This window comes from Poecilia mexicana, unplaced genomic scaffold (assembly GCF_051168715.1).
Source record: "Poecilia mexicana isolate PSO_F unplaced genomic scaffold, ASM5116871v1 scaffold_9, whole genome shotgun sequence".
NCBI classification, from domain to species: domain Eukaryota; kingdom Metazoa; phylum Chordata; class Actinopteri; order Cyprinodontiformes; family Poeciliidae; genus Poecilia; species Poecilia mexicana.
The window spans coordinates 7,224,796-7,244,994 of NW_028263378.1; the positions used below are offsets into that span (position 1 = coordinate 7,224,796).

The 20,199-nt window shown below is 35.2% G+C and overlaps 3 protein-coding genes across 4 annotated transcripts; 1 reads left to right on the forward strand and 2 right to left on the reverse strand.

The window, feature by feature from the left end:
* Nucleotides 1-2,418: 2,418 nt before the first annotated feature.
* Nucleotides 2,419-5,805, reverse strand: hint2 (histidine triad nucleotide binding protein 2). 2 transcript variants are annotated; one of them, XM_014995318.2, is made up of 5 exons: nucleotides 5,036-5,805; nucleotides 4,810-4,947; nucleotides 4,096-4,200; nucleotides 3,119-3,191; nucleotides 2,419-3,040 (listed from the first exon to the last, which is right to left on the reverse strand). In XM_014995318.2, the coding sequence occupies exons 1-5, from the start codon at nucleotides 5,261-5,263 to the stop codon at nucleotides 2,949-2,951; spliced, it is 636 nt and encodes a 211-aa protein (XP_014850804.1). In that variant the 5' UTR covers nucleotides 5,264-5,805; the 3' UTR covers nucleotides 2,419-2,948. The 2 variants fall into 2 exon arrangements, with proteins under 2 accessions (XP_014850804.1, XP_087864827.1); XM_088008701.1 differs by having other exon boundaries at nucleotides 5,177-5,434.
* Nucleotides 5,806-6,278: 473 nt separating this feature from the next.
* On the forward strand, nucleotides 6,279-10,647 carry mrps30 (mitochondrial ribosomal protein S30). The gene is made up of 5 exons (XM_014995313.2): nucleotides 6,279-6,985; nucleotides 7,846-7,991; nucleotides 8,101-8,206; nucleotides 8,718-8,894; nucleotides 9,567-10,647. The coding sequence occupies exons 1-5, from the start codon at nucleotides 6,397-6,399 to the stop codon at nucleotides 9,830-9,832; spliced, it is 1,284 nt and encodes a 427-aa protein (XP_014850799.2). The 5' UTR covers nucleotides 6,279-6,396; the 3' UTR covers nucleotides 9,833-10,647.
* A 306-nt stretch (nucleotides 10,648-10,953) lies between these two features.
* On the reverse strand, nucleotides 10,954-20,175 carry emb (embigin). Its single transcript, XM_014995314.2, has 9 exons — nucleotides 18,882-20,175; nucleotides 16,379-16,456; nucleotides 16,105-16,288; nucleotides 14,979-15,061; nucleotides 14,738-14,874; nucleotides 13,995-14,147; nucleotides 13,563-13,680; nucleotides 12,658-12,691; nucleotides 10,954-12,577 (listed from the first exon to the last, which is right to left on the reverse strand). Exons 1-9 carry the CDS (start codon nucleotides 18,940-18,942, stop codon nucleotides 12,526-12,528), a joined length of 900 nt encoding a protein of 299 aa, XP_014850800.2. The 5' UTR covers nucleotides 18,943-20,175; the 3' UTR covers nucleotides 10,954-12,525.
* Nucleotides 20,176-20,199: the final 24 nt, after the last annotated feature.

Sequence of the window (20,199 nt, forward strand, 5' to 3'; positions counted from 1 at the left end):
GCCCTAAGATGCCGTAGCAGATTTTGCATGCTTGATGTATACAAAGAAAGACATCTGGTTTTCAGTTTGTTTTGGGCTTTATTGAATAAATAAATTTTCAGTAATAAGAACAGGGTCACTTTGTTTAAAAAATGTTTGCTATATTTAGTCATGTTTAAGAAAGAATAAAAACTGATTTGGGTGCAGAAATGTAGGCTTTTCAACAAAAGTCTCTGAATAAATGTTGTTTTACCTTTTGTTATAAAAACAGGAACACTTTGTGTTGTAGTTTACACTTTCCTGTGTAAGAAAATTATACTCGTAACAATTTTTATCCTGATTGCAAATTAAAAGAATCCATCTGCATCTATGGGCCAAATTTGTGTAATTTTTTAATTGCAGTTAGGGGCCACACAAAATCAGTCCAAGGGCTACAAATGGCCCCCAGACCGCACTTTGGACACCACAGGCTTAGCGGGTGGATGTGTTCACTGTTTGTTCCCGTTTCACTTCTGTTTACTGGTGGTGGGTCTGTTTGAGTGCTGGTTATTTGCACTCAAACATGTGTGTACATCCGCTTCACTGCCGTTTTATTTCCCCAGGAAGGTGCACTGCATTGTGCTGAGAGTTTGGGAAGAGAAACTGAATGTTGTTGAACATGTAAGATAAATATAAGTTCTCCGCTTTGGATCTCTGCCTCTGCTTCAGCAGGAGCTACTGCTTTTTGACACTGGAGGACATGTAGATGAACATCAACATCAGCTTTCTGTTTCATCATTTCTGGTTCTTTTTCGGCGGGAAAAGCAAATACTCTCATTTTAATGCAACACTCAAACATTATGTACGCCACTCTCCATATTTTTTGACACGTCTGTCTTCCAAACACACAAATACTTACAAAGACGAAAGTTTTCCAAGGTACAAGGAGTATATAAATTACCTTCAGAGTTGTCAAGAGCCGTTTACTTTCTCCTAACTACCTAAATTATTGTTGACAAGGTAACCACAGAGAAATAAGTCAAAGATAGTTTGCTCTTAAGAGCGCTCACTCGATCATATTTCTACAAATACAATATGACAAAGACCGTTTGAAATACACTGATAAAATGTCAAACCCCAGCCATGTATAACCATTCTTAGCACGAATGTAGTCATAAAATCAGATGTGTCAAAAGTACTCACATTCTCTACTTAAGTAGAAATACAGATACTTGTATGAAAATATATTCTAATAAAAGTAAAAGTGCAGGTTCAGTTGTTTTACTCAAGTAAAGGTAAATAAAAGTACAAGTTTTAAAACGTACAAAAAGTAAAAAGTAATTTTGCCCATCAATAATGCAAAATTACTTTTGATTTATAAAGTTCTGGTCATACAAAATGCATATTTTTTTCTTTTGCTGACAACATGTTGGTATAGAAATTAAAAAGGAATACTGATACATTCTAGTTTTTCTTCAAACCAAATCTCAATCTGGATAAGATTGCACAAAACACAGTACATTCAACACTAATCATTCTTTAAGTAAATGTATTTAGTTACTACCAAACTCTGACCCCTAGTTTAGTTTAAGGGATAAAAATAACTATATTTGGGATATAGTTTTATACAAATATCCAATATTTCTCTAAATTATTCCAAAACTGTATTAGAGATAAACTGGCTTGTTCTTAGAAATATATAAATGTTCAAAATTATAAAAAAAAAATTATAAAATATAAATATAAAACATAACATTTCACTGTTTCTTTAGGTTATTTTAGAACTATATTAGGGATAAACTAGGAATAATACATAGAGTAGTGTTAACATTAGCATTATCCGTTGAGATTTGGACTGTTTTTTTGTCGTTCAAATATAATTTTATGGTGTTTGGACGGGAAAATGTCAAATCTGGCAACCCTCCCGTGAGGCGCATGCTGGATAGAAATATGGCGCAGCTTCGACAGGAGTAATTGTTTTTTAATTTTTTTTTCTAGTTTTTTACATTCTTTAGAATACCAGAAGTTACACAGTTTATACATTTTGTCTGTATTTGTACTCTGTACTTGCATCACTTTTTAGTCATATATATATATATATATATATATATATATATATATATATATATATATATATATATATATATATATATATATATATATATATATTTTTTTTTTTTTGTTTTTTTTTTTTTGTTTGTTTTAACCAATATTTTATTTATTCTTGAATAATTTTTGGATAATTACTTTTTACTCGCACTTGTGTAAAATATATTTAATATACTTATGTATAAACTCATCTCAACTACAAACTGTCAATCTGCACAAATTCTCACTGGTTTGGCGGTTCACTGAGGTTGTCCAACCCCCTCCACTGAATTATTGTTTTTAGTTAAAACAGTAACGTCACTGTTATGCAATAGTAATTTTGTCAATTGGAGATAAAGAACTTAGTCAAAATAAAATACAGTTAGTCTTTATTTAAAGCCATGTTAACCAACTTGCTGATAGATCAACATATTTACATTTCAAATGTTCATTTTATTGTACATAAATTTTCAGAAGACAAAATAACTTCTGTACAGACAGATGTCATCTCTTGTTTACTTGTGTTCTTTAATCAAGCTGAACACAGTTAAATGAAATAGAGCTGGATTTGTCAAACCGATGGCTTTCCTTTTCAATATGCTCATTGCTTAATTACACTGTTGTAATTAAGCAATAGCATAATAGCTTAATTACAACAGTATAAATGCCTCTTTATAAAATGACAACAGTTCTGACATTCATTAACTTGTGTTTTTTCTCCAACAACCTGATTTTCAAGGAGCTATTAGCTAAAAGCATCGATATTTCAGCATGTTGTGCAGTCAACGCACAACATTAAAGAACTAAAAAAACCTGACAAACCACTGGTTTAATTAATCAGAGAAAAATCGAGTTTCTTGAAAGGACGACTCCAGATGTTTCGACCGTTCAGTGTGAGTCTTTTATCCCGGCGGCCATTCCATCTGTCTTCCTCCCAGGACGTGGATGTGAAGGTGGTACACCGACTGAGATCCATGCTTTCCATCATTGATCACTGCAGGTAATTAAACAGCAATTACTAATTAATTTCATTTTTAAGAAGAGTTTTTATCAGCTGGATGAAGGTACGTACCCACTCTGTAGCCTTCACTAAGAGATTCCTGCTTCGCCACATTTTTAGCAACAACCAACAAATGCCCCAAGAGCTGAATGTTGGAGAGAAAATAAGCAAGACTTAATATTTTTAGACAAGAAAAAGTAAATAATTAACTCCATCTGCTCAGGTTTAGGTTTAACGTCTACAGTTTAAGTTAAAAACTGCAGCCTGAACCAATTTAAAGTTCCTATCTAAATACAAATTTGTCAACACTGAAATATTGACACCTACTGGTCAAAATTATTTTACACAAACTCAAACTTCATTATCTGTAGAGTTTCATCAGGTTTATTCAGAAACGATATTTGAAGTACCAAAATTTACAGAAAACGTTTTTGTTTGACTGATATAATTTTTTAGTAATGAGTAAATTTCAGCTACTCAGTACTTGAGTTCCTTTTTATTAAATACTGTTTTACTCTTGAGTGATTACTTAGTTACTTTTGACTTTTACTTGAGTAAAAATGTTGGAGCAACACTACTTTTACTTGAACATTTTTCTACTCTACCCTCCTCCACCTGTTTATAGATACACAAGGTCTCACTCTTTACCTTTCATAAATTAGTAGAGTGTGTATATATATATATATATATATATATATATATATATATATATATATATAATTTTTCTGTTTCATCCATTAGCTTGCTCACATTTATTTTGCCTTTTTAAATTTTAGTTTACATTTTCTGACTGTTTTGTTCTGACTGACTCTCACTGATATTCTCTAGTTATTTTCTAACTTTTCTCATTTTTCTTAAAGAATTTTCTGTTTGCTTTTTAATACTTTAAAATTTTTAATTTATAATGTAGCAAAAACCTATTCAAAAAAGAAATAACTGGTTGTGCTACTGTAGGAGGCAACAATATTAAAATAATCATATCGCACAAAAAACATGCATTTGCTAACTCAATTTCTTGTTATTCTGGGACTCTGTGAAGAGCGTCATACCTCAGCATCATCATCTTTAGCTGCGCTTATTCGGGGAATGGGGACCCGTGGAATAACCAGGAAGTGAATGGGAGCCTGTGGACTGATATCCCTGAATGCCAAACACTGAAAACAAGACAAAAACATTAAAAACGTTTTCATTCCCTGTGAACTAGGTCAATGTTTCCAACACTGGTCCTGCATGTTTTAGGTTTGTCTCTACTAATTGATGGCTGATGAACGGGCGTTTGCTAAACTGAAATCATTTGATTCATACGACAACATTTTAGAGCCAAAAAGGAGTCAGTTTCCACCAAAAAACTCAGAAAATTTGAGATTAATCAAAAATATTTTCAAGAAAAAACAAAATTTCTGAGCTCCAAAAGTCAAAAGTTTGCAACAAGCAACTCAGGAATTTTCTAGAAAAATCTTGTACATTTGTGAGTTTCTAAGTAAAAAAACAATTGACTTTTGAAACTCTTGAAACTTTGGAAATTTTTCTGATATCAATCTAAAAATTTCCAATTTTTTTAATAGCATTTTTTTTTACTTTTGGAACTCAGAAATGTCCCTGTTTTATTCCAGAAAACTTCTGAGCTTAATCTATTTTTGTTGTTGTTGTTGGTAATATAGTCATTTTTTTGTATCTGCAATGGCCCTAATAGGAGGATTTGGAAACATTTAACTGGTAGGTCATGTGAGTTAGTAAAACTTAACATGTTCCTGGATGTTTACCTTGTCATCTTCATAGATAATATCTGCAGGGATGCTTTTATCAATCACTTTGGAGAAGATGGTTGGACCTGGAGAGCCGTATCTTTTGCTGGCCTCCTCTGCCAGCTTCACCTCATCACTTTTTGTGCAGAGTGATCTCTGAAATGCCCAGACAAATAAAACATTATATTCATAAAAGAAAATAAAGCGATCATTCAGGCGGGGTAAATGTGTGGATAAAGCGAACCTCTTGGTGGTGGGTCACTGAAGCTTCCCCACTGCCACCAACATTGCTACCAGAGTGTGTGTTGTGAAAATGCTCAGCAACAGTAAACGAAATGAAAATGTTTATGATAATAAGCAAAAGGGTTGGTTTTATAGCAGCTACCTCAGCTCGATAAACACGCTGGAGAGGGTTGAACAGACACGCCCTGGTCCCGACCAACTGCGTCCGAAAAATATTACGAAAATACATGTCTAACTATTATAGTTTTCTGTTGATAATGCATCAGTTTTTGTCTACGTTTGACACCAAGAACCTTCATAAACTCAGAAACTCCAAATCAAACACGCCAAGCTAATGCTGCCTTCATGTACATCTCGTAAACAGCAAGCTAATCTGAGTGCTAGGAGCCAAGTTTAATTTAAAACGTATATTTTCGCATACACTTCACAAGTCAACTTTTTTTTAAAGTTTTTTTTTTTCATAAATTCTGTCCCGGTTTTTCAAATTATTATTAACGACAGTAATAGTAAAATGTATCTAGACTGTTGTTGTTTGCAACAAAAATATCCGACAGTTTGTGAGTGGCTCTAAAGGCGACATCAATGACGTATTTAAGGGGTCGCTTCAAGAGCAGCAGTGTTTATAAAATGTTTTCACCTCTTAGATGTTTTACCCTTTCCAGAACCTTTGTAAATCAATCATGATTAAAAAAAAATCATGTTTTTTGATCAAATAAATAAATAAAATGTAAAAGAAAAAAAATCCTTTAATTATGTGTTCACACCACATACTTACAAAGTTACAAACAAAACAAAACAAAAACAACAAACAAACAAATCCCCAAAATAAATCAAAAACTTAGTGGGGCGAATTGTACATACAACATAAAAATTCTGAACAAAACATTGACGTACAAACTGTTTCAAAGAAGAGGTAAACTTAAAAGCATTTTTGACTTAAAAAATGGCATTAAAATTATAACTCATTCTTCCACTTTATAAAGTAATATATTGTTTTAAAGGGAAAAAAAACATTTGTGTAGTTAATGTTTGGATAACATCAGAACATTATTTACACCGTAGTCTATACTATGATCATTAATTAAAAGAAAACCTATTAACCCAGATAAACTGGTGAAGATCCGGCCAAATTACAAATTATACAGATCCTCAGTTACTTTCTCACAGAATACACATTATTTATCCACATCCATTTGAAACCTGTGTCTCAGAAAGTCACCAGTTGAATAAATTTTTATAATTTTAAATTAAAAGTTGAAGTTGTTACCACCACCTCTCCGTCACAACGGGTGGCGCTATTGCACCGGTTTGTTGTTATTCAACTCTGAATAAAATTCAGGAGGAAGAACTCAAAGAAGAAACATGGCGACCCGCATAAGGCTGCCCTTGCTGCTCCCTAGAAGTTTTCCTCCGCTTAGTTCCCTGAAACATGTCCACACCGAAGCCGTGAAGGAGCCTCAGTATCCGCCCATAGTCGCTTCTCTGACGGCTAAAAGCAAATCAGCCCGGTTGCGGCAGAACGAGGAGCGCATTAAATTGATCTCCTCCTCTCCCGTGGAGGAGAAGCTGTCCCTCATCACTCGCATCCAGCGGATGAAATTTGTCGTCTACCCTCAGACATTCTCACGAAACCCGGACAGGTGGTACCAGCACTTCACCAAAACCGCGTACATCCCGGGCCTTCCAGAGAAGTTCAACCCGGCTACGGAGGGCTCCCAGTTGGCCACGGATCAACCGGCTGTCCCTGAGATCGATGATGCTGCGTTCAATGAAATCCGAGATCTGGTCACCCGTGTGATTTTACACGAGCACTGGCACAAGATGAGAAAGCGCCAACCTTTTCTGTACAAACACCAGGAGCAGGTGGTTGGTCCCTTCCTGAAGACCCTGGTCTCTGAACTCACCTACAACCTGGCCAAATACAACCCGCTGCTGCGGCTCTCCAGTCTGGGTATGGATAATGAAGTTCACAATAAATCACTAACAGAGGTTTATTTATGGGTTACCACATCACTGTTTAGGTTGTATTTTTACTGAATGGTCATTTGTGAAGGATCATAGTGAGTAAAGGTGTACTGCATATTTTGGTATCGATCCGGTACCATGTAAACACAGGGCCCGGATTGTTGTACATCTTAGGCTTAATAACTGCTCTGTCTGATTTGGTGTTTCATAAAATTGACTTTTTTTTTCTTTTTCTTTTTTAGTTTTTATACTGCAGGTGCAATTAGAAACTTTCTTATTCTAGCAGTTTAAAATGAGAAACTTTCTTGTTTTAATATTCTAAAAAAAATGGTTCATGTGCGAGATTATGACTTCTTAAAAAAGGCATAAAGAGGCTTCTAGATGACACATAAACATCTCTCCAGTTGTTTCCCTTTTAATGACCTTTCTTGTTTAAATAAGAACATATTTTGGTTGAGTTTTGTCTCATTAAAATAAGAACGTTTAATATGTTTTCTAGCTCATCTTACTGCTCCTCGATTACAATGATAAAAATAATAGGAATACATTATAGTTAAAAAATAAAGATTTAGCACTTTTCTAACTGGATTGATTTGAATTGATTTAGGACCAAATTGAATCTGTTTCCTTGAGATTTGCATTTGTCATGAGTTGTCATTACAAAGTCTTTTTCATCACAGTTTTGTCCTGTAAAATGAATCGTGAATCTCAAAACTTAAGTCTCTAAAGCCAGTTTAATACCTACACCTCTCTGTTCCTACACAGCAGACCACATAAACCAGTGTTCCCCTTTCAGTGCTGGTTTTAGTTTCTGATGTTTGTTTTCTTCTTCTTCTTCTTCTTCAGATCTCAGTCCGCAGGTGAACTTTTATTGGAGGAGGGGAAAGAGAATAATCCCGAAAGGCCACCGCAGAGGCCGACAGGAGCCAATCAGGTTTCAGATCGATGACCATCCCCACAGCCAGATCAGAATACCTCAGCAGCTACCGCAGGTAAAAAGAAAACAAAAAGCATTTCTTTACAGTAGGAGTAGAAAAATACAGACATAATTTAATTTATTCTGTTAACTTTACCTTATTTTCCTGTCATGTTTTTCATCAGTTTGCTCCACTGGAGGCGTCTTACACAGCTGAGGTCCCCGAAATCCACCTTGCCCCCAACATGATGCCTCTGTTCAGAAGGCAGTATGACAACAACATCTTCACAGGTGAAACTCCTAAAACTAATAAGAGAAAACATCAAACTTCATATCTCAAAGGTAGTCTGGTTACAATCTACAGAGGTGCAATAAAGGAGAATAAAACCAAGAACAAAATAAAAAACAGTTTCTATCCAAGAGCCAGAGGAATTAAACTTCTTAAAGTTAATGCATGCTACATTGTAACGTTCACACAAGGTCGAATCAAAGATCAAAATATTCCAGGTATCAGTACTTTGTGGAAGAAGTAAGTAAAAAGTAGCCCAAGTTTAAGCTTTAGTATGAAAGTTTAAGTTCAGATCTTAGTATTAGTGCATACCCCACTAGAGTATTCTTAAATAAATCAAGTTTATAAAAAGTAAGCTTCAATGACACTGTGTGTTTTAAGTATAAAATAAATATATCTGCAGTAAACCGGAATAAACTATTTTTTGCTTTTCGTGTTATAAACTTAGAGATAACGTGAGTTTTTTTTTTTTTTTTAATATATATATAACTCTGCTTTCCTCCGTTTTTCCAGGAGCGAAGCTGCCAGACCCAGCCTGCTACGGTCACACTCAGTTCCATCTGGTACCGGACCGGTACCACAGAGACCGGCTGGCTCGACAGCAGCATTCGGACCAGGTGGAGCCCTTCCTCAGAGCCAACGCCGCCGCCAGCCTGTTTGCCTGGACTGGAGCTCAGGCCATGTACCAAGGTCAGAAAACCAGGATTTTACTGCTTTTCATTCTGTGGTGCTGTTTTTTTCTAACACTAAAGAAAAAGGTTTAAGTATTGAGAAGCTGCATTTTATCACAAAATGTGTTTTGAAAACAAAATAATTTAGATTGAGCAAAAGTCACTTATTGAACTTTTTAAATTGGTTGGAAATATATGACTCCGTTGGAGTTGCAGCTTCCCCCAGTCTGGAACCTGATTCCAGTATTTTCCAGGTCGGATAAGTTTGGAAAAAGAAAATATGAGGATAGAAGAGTATTTATAATTCCAGATTTTATTTACTATTCTAACAAAATGTTGCATTTTTCCCTCTTTGGATCTTTTCTTTCTTCCTTCCTTTTCACTTTCTTGTATCAGCTACTATTTTATTCCTTTTATTTTGTTCCTTCCTTTCTTGTCATTGTTTCTCTTTCTTTCTTCCCTTCCTTCCTTTTCATTTTGTTTTTCCTCTCTTCTTTCTTATCATTTTTGCCCTTCTTTTTCCATATCTTCCCAAACTTATCATGCATTCTTTTAAGTTCACAGTGATTTTTAGTGTTTTTATATTTTAAAATGAACATATAAAACTGAGAAATCTAGTCGGATCTGGAATCCTGGAGTTAGAGGAGAAAAGAGTGATGGGCTGTTCCTTCTTTCCACCAAACCTCTGCAGGTTTCTGGGACTACCAGGACGTCTTCAGACCCTTCGTGTCGCAGGCTGTCATCACAGACGGACACTTCTTCTCCTTCTTCTGCTACCAGCTCAACACTCTGGCTCTGTCCGTGGAGACGGACGCCAACAACCCCAGGAAGAACCTGCTGTGGGGCACAGAGAGCCTGCGTCTCTACGAGGGCGTGCAGGACGGCGCGGTGGTGGGGCTGGACGACTGCGTCATCAGGCTTCTGGTTCAGTTCCTCATGAACCGGCCTCACAGCTGAACGGGACACAAACATGCAGGAAGCTGCTTTTGTCACTAAAGCTGAAAAATTTGGTTTACGGTTGTTTAATCAACCAAACTATAAACAGATTGACTGCAGATTCAGGCTTAAGATGGAGATTCTGAACAATCAGAAACAGTTTTTTCTCTCTTCTCTCAGTAATACAGTTGTTTCATTTATTCCTGTTACTTTGGCAAGTGAAGCTCATAACTACTACTGCGTATCATGGCTACTAAAGAGGAGGGGGGAAAGGAATACATTTCCACCAAAAAACTCAGAACTTCCAATACTAATCTGAGAAATTTTCTGGAAAATACAAGGAGATTTCTGAGCTTCAAAAATTTAGAAGAATTTTTTTTTTGAACTCCAACGTTTGAAAGAAAAAAACTCAGAAATATTGAGATTATTTTCACAAAAAAAGAAAAAAAAACTTGAGCACTCCTCTGAGCTTGAAATGTTGACTTTTGAAACTCTGAAAAATCTTTTACTTTATGGGCTTCAACAATTTCCAGTTTTTCTCCTAAAAAATGCACAAAATGAATCTCAAAATTTTAGAGATTTTTCTCACAAATTTTCATCTTTTGGTGCTCAAAAGTTTCCAAGTTTTTTTTCTAGAAAATTTGAGATTAGTCTCAGAATTTTTTTTTTTTTTTTTGTCAGAAATTTAAATAATTTTTAAAATCTAAACTGCCCTAATTTGCCATTGTACAAAGCCGCTTTAAGGAGGGGCCACCAAATTTTCCCATTTCAGCTTGTAGAGAAAATGTAAGTTACTGCAAAACAGTCAATAAAGCATCTACTACGCTTTGATTGCAGCACGTTTTTGTTTGTTTTTGACTGGGAGCATAATTATTCAGAAAGAAATAGCACTGGGAGGAGCTAAATCTTTTCACAAATTATCTGTCTCATATTAAACTGTTACAACATAGTGGCAATTTTAATAAATATGTAAAAAAACGTATTTTTAAAATAAAAGTTGCATAGTGCAGCTTTAATGAGCTGCTAGTATTACTTCAGTCATATTTGAATTAAGGAATTACAACATTTAATTTCCTTTTCCTAAAATATTTTTGACTTGAGTTAAACCAGTAACGCATTGATTCAAAGGAAAATGACTCAGATAATTTTTAATTTGTGTAGCTTTAATATTATTGCTTGCATATACAGTGAAGGCTGAATATGTTAACGTGACAATGATGCACAAGTATTTTGATGTGGACGTTACTAACAAAGCTCACGTTGATGCAAACACACATTCAAGGATTCAAGGTGGCAGAAATAAAATCATTGCTGGCAAGGAGAACACTAGCTGCATTTCCATTGAGCGAATTGAAATTACAAAATGGAAACATACCAATTCAGGAAAAAACAAACAAATAAACAAACAAAAAAAAAACATTTCCATGAAAGGTTTTTGCATCGCTTGAATCGCGAACAACAACCGGATATCACTGGCAGAAAAGAGGAAGAAGACGACAGGAAGTGGAAGACAGACAATGGCGCAACAGGGTTTTTTTTTAAAATGGTATATCGCGGGAACAAATTTATTCACCTGTCATTTTAATTACGTTTCTTATTTAATGGAAACACCGCAATTACAAAATAGTTTTTTCGGTAGTAGCAAAATATCGACAATGTTTTGCGCACAATAGTCATGGAATGGCAGCTAGTTCTTTGCTTTTTGAGAGTGGGTTTCATAAACCAAAGCATTGCGCAAACTAAAATTACAATAATAAATTCGGTTAATGAAACATGAAAACCTTTTTAAGCTAGGATGAGGTAGATTTTCCGCCTTATTGAAATGGATATATTGCGTCACACCAGTCACGTGATCAACAGCCGCGAAAACCTCGAAGACGGCAGGAAATCGTATTAAGATGGTTTTTGTTTTTTTCGGACAGTGTGCAATTGATTCCACCTGGGCTGTCAGAGTCGTACAGTTCATAAAAAGTGGTGTCATTTGAAATTGTTGAGTCCACAACTCTTATGGAAAATCGAAATCTACAATTTTCCCAAAACGCCACATATGTAATCACTCCAATGTCTGAATGTTTCCTCTGATAGATGATAGGTGCTAGCTAGCGCCATCGCTAAATTATGAATATAATCTCATGTAACTGTTTACATCCGTCTCTGACATTATTTTTAATGACTTATCGCGTGAACAAGCCTATTCACGTGTGGTTTTAATTTCAATTTCAAAATGTTCTTCGACATTAGCAGAATATCGACAAATATTAGCGTACATTTTCCATGGAAACGCAGCTAGTCAGTTGCTTTTTGAGATAATTAAGGCACTGCAACTAAACCACAACTCATTACATCACAGCTGCAAATGTAGGGCGGGGGTTTTCAAGCTAAAAAAAAAAACACCGGCTTCCTTTTGTGACAGAGGCTACACCGGAAACGTGTGAAGACAACCTCAGTTTGAAACACAGAGCCAGAGGGAGAGAAATGTGAAATGCTTTACTCCTTCAGCCGTTGGTGACAACAGGAAACATGTTGGTCAGTGAACGTCAAAACAGAAAGCTTTCGTGTGTATTAGTTGATTAGATGGTGGTGATTGCACTTAGCTGGTGTTAAGGACTAAAACATTTACAAAATATAGCTGTTTATATATTTCTATAGAAGCGCTTCACATTCAAAAATAAAATAATTTAATAGATGCTTGAATTTGCTGCTGCAGACGTCCTTTAGGTTTTGCGCTGTCTAACTGAGGTACTTTCCTCATCTTCACCCTGTGGCCTGAGGCAAAAATAATTATTATTTTAAAAAAGCACAATACACAAAACATAAAAATAAGTGATGAATATTAAAGTACTCACTGTGTGTTCTTTGGGTCTGCATTCAGACCATTAGCTGTGAAAAGGGCAGGAAATTATTCACAATAGTAGATTATCTTTATTGGTAGTTAAATGTATCCATAAAATAAATAAATATTTTAATAAAAGGGCACATTTCTTGAAAAATTACATTTGTATAAAAGAGTAAAGGCATGAACATCCAGCCTTTAAAATCTGAGCACTGCAAAAACACAAACTATTCCAAAGTATTTTAAGTTCAGTTGCTAGTGCAACTACCTTAGTACTTGAAATAAGACAAAATTAACCTAAAAACAACTTTTCAGCAAGACATAGCAGTTTCTTTTAAGTTGGCTATTCCTTAATATGGATGAGCAATTACTAGTTTTATTGGCAGATTATTTCACTTATGACAAGACATTTTCCCATGTTATAAGTGAAATAATCTGTCAGTGAAACTAGTAATTCCTCTTGAATAATAAGGAACTATTAACGTAAAACAAGCTCCTATTTCTTGCTGAAAAATTAATTCTAGGTTAGTTTTGTCTTATTTCAAGAGTACAAGATATTTGAACTAGAAACTAAACCAAAATACTCTGTAAGATTTTGTTTTTGCAGTCAGTACAGTGCAGAAAAATCATCATTTTTGCAAACCATTTCTGTGTTAATTTGTCCATAATATCTGGATTTTTATTATTTTTAAAGAACCAATTGAAGATTTATCTAAAATCTCCTGGTATAATAAATGAGTCCATATTGCAATGTATCCTAACAATAATCAAAGGGCATTTTGAAATAAAATCATTCCCACAGCATCACAGATCCTCCTCCATACTTACCAGTAAATATGAGTTGCTCTTCCAAACTAACCAAAGAACACAGTTTCATAGCTAAAGTCAAAACAGAGAAAAAAAAACATGCATTGGTACCTTCTGCTTCCTTTTTCTTGGAATGACTCCTCTCATAGATGAGAATCGCAGTAACCAAGATGACAACTTCAACCAGGATGCCTAAGAAAGGCTTCAATGGCTCCCAGATGGTAATCACCTTCAGGAGAAAATCACAAGAGATTCACGTCTTTTAAGCCTCAGCTAAACTAAACATTTCTGAAAAGTTATTTAAAATATGCTTTAGATAAGACGGCATCGTAAAACTGAACTGGAGAACAAAATGTGAAACCCAACGCTTGGTTTGGACTGATTAAATATGGAGATAATTTCCATCATTTACTAACATTGAATATCAAATAACTTCTTTTTTAGCAATACCTAGAATATGCAAAATATGAATAATTCCCCTTTAAAGTTTAAAACCTAGGTTTTCAACAAGTGAGCTCAGTGTTTGGCTCCTCTGATTCTGACCTTCAGGTGCAGCTTGCTGGTGCTGGCGCTGATGTTGTACACGGCGGCGCAGTGATACACTCCGGAGTCGGCTTCGCTCACGTCCTTCACCTTCAGCTTCGTTTTGTGCCCAATGACGGTGATGTCGTAGCGTTGAGCTTCGAATAGCTGCTCCTGCAGGACGACAGAATCCTACAATTATTACACTAACTAGCAAAAAAACCCCAAAACATCAGAAATATTAAACGAGACGATTTCATGTTTGTTGTATGCTTAATGCCTATTCAAGGCATAAACTTAAGGCTTGCGGGCCAAAACAAATCAAATTAGTTTTTAATTGTATGGTTCCAAATGACATTAATGTGAAAAGATGTTAAATATTATTTATTGATTACGAATCGAGGGATGGAATCACAATCTTTTTTTTTAATCCCCCAAATCTGGTGAATAAAGTTTTAGCAGTTTGTTAATATTAGTTTTATTAATAAATTCTGCCACAATCGGTCCTTTGAGGAAAAAGTCATGATGCTGGTATAAATATTACATGCTTAAAAATTTGAATTAAAACAACAGTATTTTTTTCTATGAATACTTTAACAAGAATTATCTGAATACCAAGTTTTAATGGGAAAAGCAAGGCTACCATTTAATAAAGCCATTAAAGGTGACTTTTACAGTCTAGCTGTTAAAAGTTCAACTTTAGCCAACTGCAGATAAAACTCGACTGTAAAGGAAATCGTGTAAAGTCAAAGATCCTCACTCGCCTTATCGGTGCCATTGGTCTTAAACCAGTTCCAGGTCCTTGGCACTGGTTTTGTTTCCTCCATCTTGCATGTCAGAACCACAAAGTCACCCACATAGGAGACGATGGGCTTCTCTCTTTTCTCGCCGATCCGCGGCACTGAAAGACAGAGCCGACACGTTACTGTCAATCTGCAGCAGGTTTCTGAATAAATAAAAAGTACAAAACAAGACGGTAAAGGTGGTGCAGATTGTGATCTGTACCTGCCAAGATAAAATCTAGTTCTGCTTCATTGTCAAACACACAGGTGTAATTTCCAAGGTGTTCCTCACTCACAATGTTGAACCTGAAGAACAGAGGGAACAGGTGTTAACATTTTGTTTTTCATCACAGTTTTTTCTTCTGAAATGTGACCCGTCTGCAGCTTTGCTAACCCAGAGGCAGGTTTTGGTTTCAAAGACGTTCTTTCTAAACCTTAAAGGTGAGATAACAGCACAGAAACAACAGAAAGTTACATTGGATTCCATACAAAAAGGTAAAAAATTACAACACTGAAAAAATAAGGATTAAAAATATTTAGACGGCGTTTAATTATTCAGGTCTAATGATTTTTGTAACGTTTCAGATTATAAACCAAAACGTCAGTCGCTCCATCTAAACGAATTCAACACGCTTCAGTTTGCCAGTGAAAATGCCACCTTGCTAATCCACCTCATCTGCTTTTGCTGCGTCACATTAAATCTCTATAAACATTTATGATGTTCTGATAACAAAAGGTTGTTTAAATAATATATTCTCATGTTACTGTTATATAATATTTATTTGTAAGAATTGGAAAAGGTTTCGTTACAACATGGTAACTGAATATTGCAAGTGTCAAATTATTTTGTTCAAACATGAAAGATATATCGTTCGAAGATTTAAGTTTTCACATTTTAATTTGATATAGCTCTATTTTTTTTGCCTGTGTTGCAGCTCTAAGCGTTCATATAAACTAGTAATGACAGACAAAAAAAACCCCAGCAGTTAGCGGATTATCTCTTTAAAAATACAGAGCATTGCAAATTAAATACAAGAAGCATTTTGTAGGGAAAAATTGATGGGTGTAATTTAAAATTGATTTATTATTATTATTATTATTATTATTATTATTTTAGGCTTAAAATAATAAAAACAATGTAGACACTGTTGCTTTTGTAGACCTAAACAGACAGGGGGTCAGTTTTTATATCTGGTAAATTTTAGTTGTTATTGTATTCAATAATATATATTAAAAAAATCAAAAATAAAAAAATTAACATGTTTTGCAAAGATCCATTTTCCTAAAACCAATATATGTATTTTTTAATTCCAGTTTGGGTTAATTTTGAGCACATGTGAATCACTTACACTCGTTGGAGTCTGTACTGCTGGTTCTCTGGGGCCACTGGGACTCGGCTGTCCTGAATTTCCTCTCCGCCTTTTCTCCAGAAACCAGTGATGTTGGGCTGTTTGTTCTGGTTGCCAGTCCAGATGCACTCCAGCGACAAATTGGCAGGATTCAGCAGCTCAACATTCTCAACTTTATTCTTGCCTGAGAAAAAGCAAACATGACATTGACATTTTCTGAATGGAATATAAGAATTTCCTCATTAAACATTTGGATAAATGTAAATATTTTGACCTGTGAGGTGGACCCTCTTGGAGTTCGTTGGAAGAGCGCTGGCTGAAGTCAGTGGCATCAGTGTTGGACCAACAGTTTCTGTCAGCAGAATATATCATTATTTGCTAGTTAATCTATGCTTTGGATTATTTTAACAGTGAATAATCCACAGTAGTATTGCTAGATTTAAAAGCCTATATTACCGTTAATACTTAGATGATTCAGATGTAACTTTGCTATAAAGTTGTGCTACCACAGTGTTTTTCTCGGTAGCCTTTTTAAAAAGCCGTAGCGGTTTACTCTTTTTTTTTCTTCTTTTTTTTCTACCATTATCTCATTAACTTCAGTATTTAACAGCTTGATTGAGACCTGCTGAGTTGTTTTTTCTTCTGTTTTTCAGAGCGTTGTGTCGTCTGACCTTGGAGTGAATACGCTGGGCTGTAAATGTTTTCCACTAGAAAAACTCCATCCGTGTCTTTTTACACATGGATTTTCAATTCTGACTTAATTTTTGTTTACTACATAAACATTTGGTAACAGCCAGGTTGTGTTTATTATTTTCTGATAGAACTGAAAAAGCCTTTCCTGTAATTTTCCCATGACTGCAGATCCAGTGTTGGGAATGCCACCCTAAAGATCCAAACATGGTGCTGCTGGAAGCAGAGGTTCAGATTACAAGTAAAATACAGTTTTCAGCACCACTGCAGAGAGCTTCAGGTGGGTGTACCGTTTTGGTTATCGGATCTCTTCCCAGTAGACCAACAGATTGAGCAAAACTCAGAGTGAGGCCTCAGACTAGAGGGACACGGATTCAGATTTTAACTGATTACCGTGTTTCCCCGAAAGTAAGACAGTGTCTTACTTTCTTTTTATCCCCAAAAGCCCCACTATGTCTTACTTTCGGGGTATGTCTTATATTGGAAAAAAATTGTCGAATTTTTTGTTTTAACCATAAAATTAACATTTATTAACAACCTGAACAGTATTGTATTCACCACAAAACAGTTTTATAAAAGGCAGACGCGGCGACGTATGGAGAGGGGGACGGTGCGGACGTGGGCAGGAGGCGGTGCGCAGCTAGATGAGAGGTGTTTCCCCGAAAAGTAAGACATATGTCTTACTTTCGGGGTACGGCTTATATTAGCCAACCCCCCTGAAGCCCCCAATACGTCTTACAATCGGGGGTGTCTTACTATCGGGGAAACACGGTATTAGCAAAACTCAGCTGGAAGCTTTACTTTAGGGTAAGAAAATTTAAAATTACAAGTCTAACTGCTTGGTTTACTAAAAAGAGAGTATAAACTGTTTGGTTTTCCTGAGGCACCTGTGGCATACATATCACTTTTCACTGGAAATATTGGAAAATTAAAAATTGTTCATTTTGACAAACCATTTGTTAGCTTGGAAACTGTTGATGTGAGCTTATATAAAATGGATTTATTCTGTTTCTGCAGGTTTGTCTAATTTAAGTGTTTCAGATCCTCAAATAAAGTTTAAAGTGAAAGCTTAGCTCCGCCCCAATTTTTACTAAAGTGGGCGGAACCAAAATACACTGAGGGGCGTGGCCAAGTCTAAAGCTGACTGGAGGGGGAGAAGCACGGCTAGTAGGGTTAACATTTTTAGGCTGAAGATTGTAGAATTACACAAGTTTACACAAAATATCACAGATAATCTCAGAAAACTAAAGTCAAAATTCTGAGATTAAACCTACAATTCTGAAAAAAACATTAGAATTTAATCCTCTCTAATTAAAGAATTAAACTCAGATTTCTGAGATTAAAGTAAGAATTTAATCCTTTAACTTTGAAATTAAAGGGTTTGAAAATGAAGATTAAAGTAATAAATAAATTGTATTTTCCAATTAAAGGATTAGTTAAAATTCTGAGATTAAAGTCAGAATTTAAACCTTTAATTTTCAAATTAAATGATTTTAAAATGAAGTTATAATTAAAGTAATAATTTAGACGTCATTTTCAAATTAAAGGCTTTGAAAATTAAGGTTAAAGTCAAAATTTAGTCCTTTAATTCTCCAATTAAAAGATTAAAGTCAAATTTCTGAGATTAAAGTAATTTAATCCTAAAATATTCTAATTAAAGGATCAAAGTCAGAATCTAATCCTTTATTTTCCTAATTAAGGGATTAAAGTCAAATTTGTGAGTTTAAAGTCAGAATTCTTTCTTTCCTTCCAGTGGTCCTAATCCTCTTCCTTATCTTTAGTTTCTTCTTAGTGTTTAAAAGCGATACTGTCTATTTATCTTTAAATCAAGAGAAACATTTGATTTTTGTTAAATTAATAATTTCACCGTCCCATTAAAGTATTTTTCCACTCTTAAAAGACAAGAACATTTTCTCTGGACATTTTAAAAAATCACATTAATCCAAAAACTTCGAACTTAACAACATGTGGTGCAATCATACAACAATCTTGTAACAGTTTCCTGTCAAGGTTACAGGAACCTTCAGCGCCAAGCTGAGGGAAGAACATCAGAGTTTGATCAGAAATCAAACCAGAAGACGATTTACCCGAGCTGGTGAGTCGGCAGGTGGCCAGCGTCAGCAGGATGTTGATGGGAAGCAGCTTCATGGCTGATGTTCCTCTGTCCTCTGTGGGAGAAGGTCTGTGTCCCCGCCGCTGCACCGCCCCTCCTCCACCGGCTCCACCGTGACGCAGCAGTGAGATCACTCTGCATCCTGTGTGTGGCAGAAGAAGATGACTCCATCCGTTTCTGAGTCAGACAGCCTTCAGGTCCTCATGCTGCACTGCAGGGTGTTTTTGTCCTGCAGGGAAACTCGTGGAAAGGCAATTCTGTCTCAAATGCATCATTGGAAAAGTCGATAAAGCCGCTACATTCTGCTGGAGAGTTTCTTTCTGTTATCTGAGAGGATCTGGCAGGAACGAGTAACATGAGCAGGCGGCCTCCCTTTGTGAGCAGCACAAGGACAGGGAACTGTTCTGTTATGAAAGCCAACTAAATAAATGATGCACTGTGGCTTTATACAGGAAATGAGCATTTTAAACAGTAACAAACAGTTTTAGTCTGCAAAAAACAAATACTGAGTAATACTCAATGTTTTTTATTATATTTAATTTCTACAGGATTATCTTTATGTTTTATTATCATTATTATTGTTTCTCAGTGCTTTTTTTTTACCCTCACCTGTCTTTGGAAACTAAACACAAAATCTTACAAAGTAATTTTGGTTTAGTTTCTAGTGCAAATATCTTAGTACACTGAAAATAAGAAAACTAACTTTTCATTAAAGTACAGAAGCTTTTTTTAAGTAAATAATTCCTTAATATTGATGATTTAATACTGGTTACACTAGCTGATTATTTCACTTATGACATGGAAACAATGTTTTGCTATAAGTGAAATAATCGACCAGTGGAAGCAGTAATTTTTCATAAATATTCAGGAATTATTAACTTAAATCAAGCTCATATTTCTTGCTAAAAGGTTACTTGTAAGTTATTTTTATCTTATTTCAAGTTTACAAAGATATTTGAACTAGAAACTAAACCAAAGATACTTGGTAACATTTTGTGTTACTTTATGGAAATGATTTTGTTTCTCTGGTCTGTAACACAGCTGGAAACTTACTCAGTCCTGACAGGCAGTATTTTTTACTCCAAGGTTAAAACTTTTCAAAATCCAGATTTTTATGGGTTTAAATGAAAAATGAGTGCAGGATTTGTTCTGACTCCGGCTGCAATCCACACCTTGTCAATCTGTCAAACTCTTGGATTGGTTTTGCTTAACAATCCTCTCAAAGGTGTAGTTTCCTTCCACTAAACTTTCCATTACTGCGCTTGGATCCAGCCAGTTTATTTTCCAGTGAT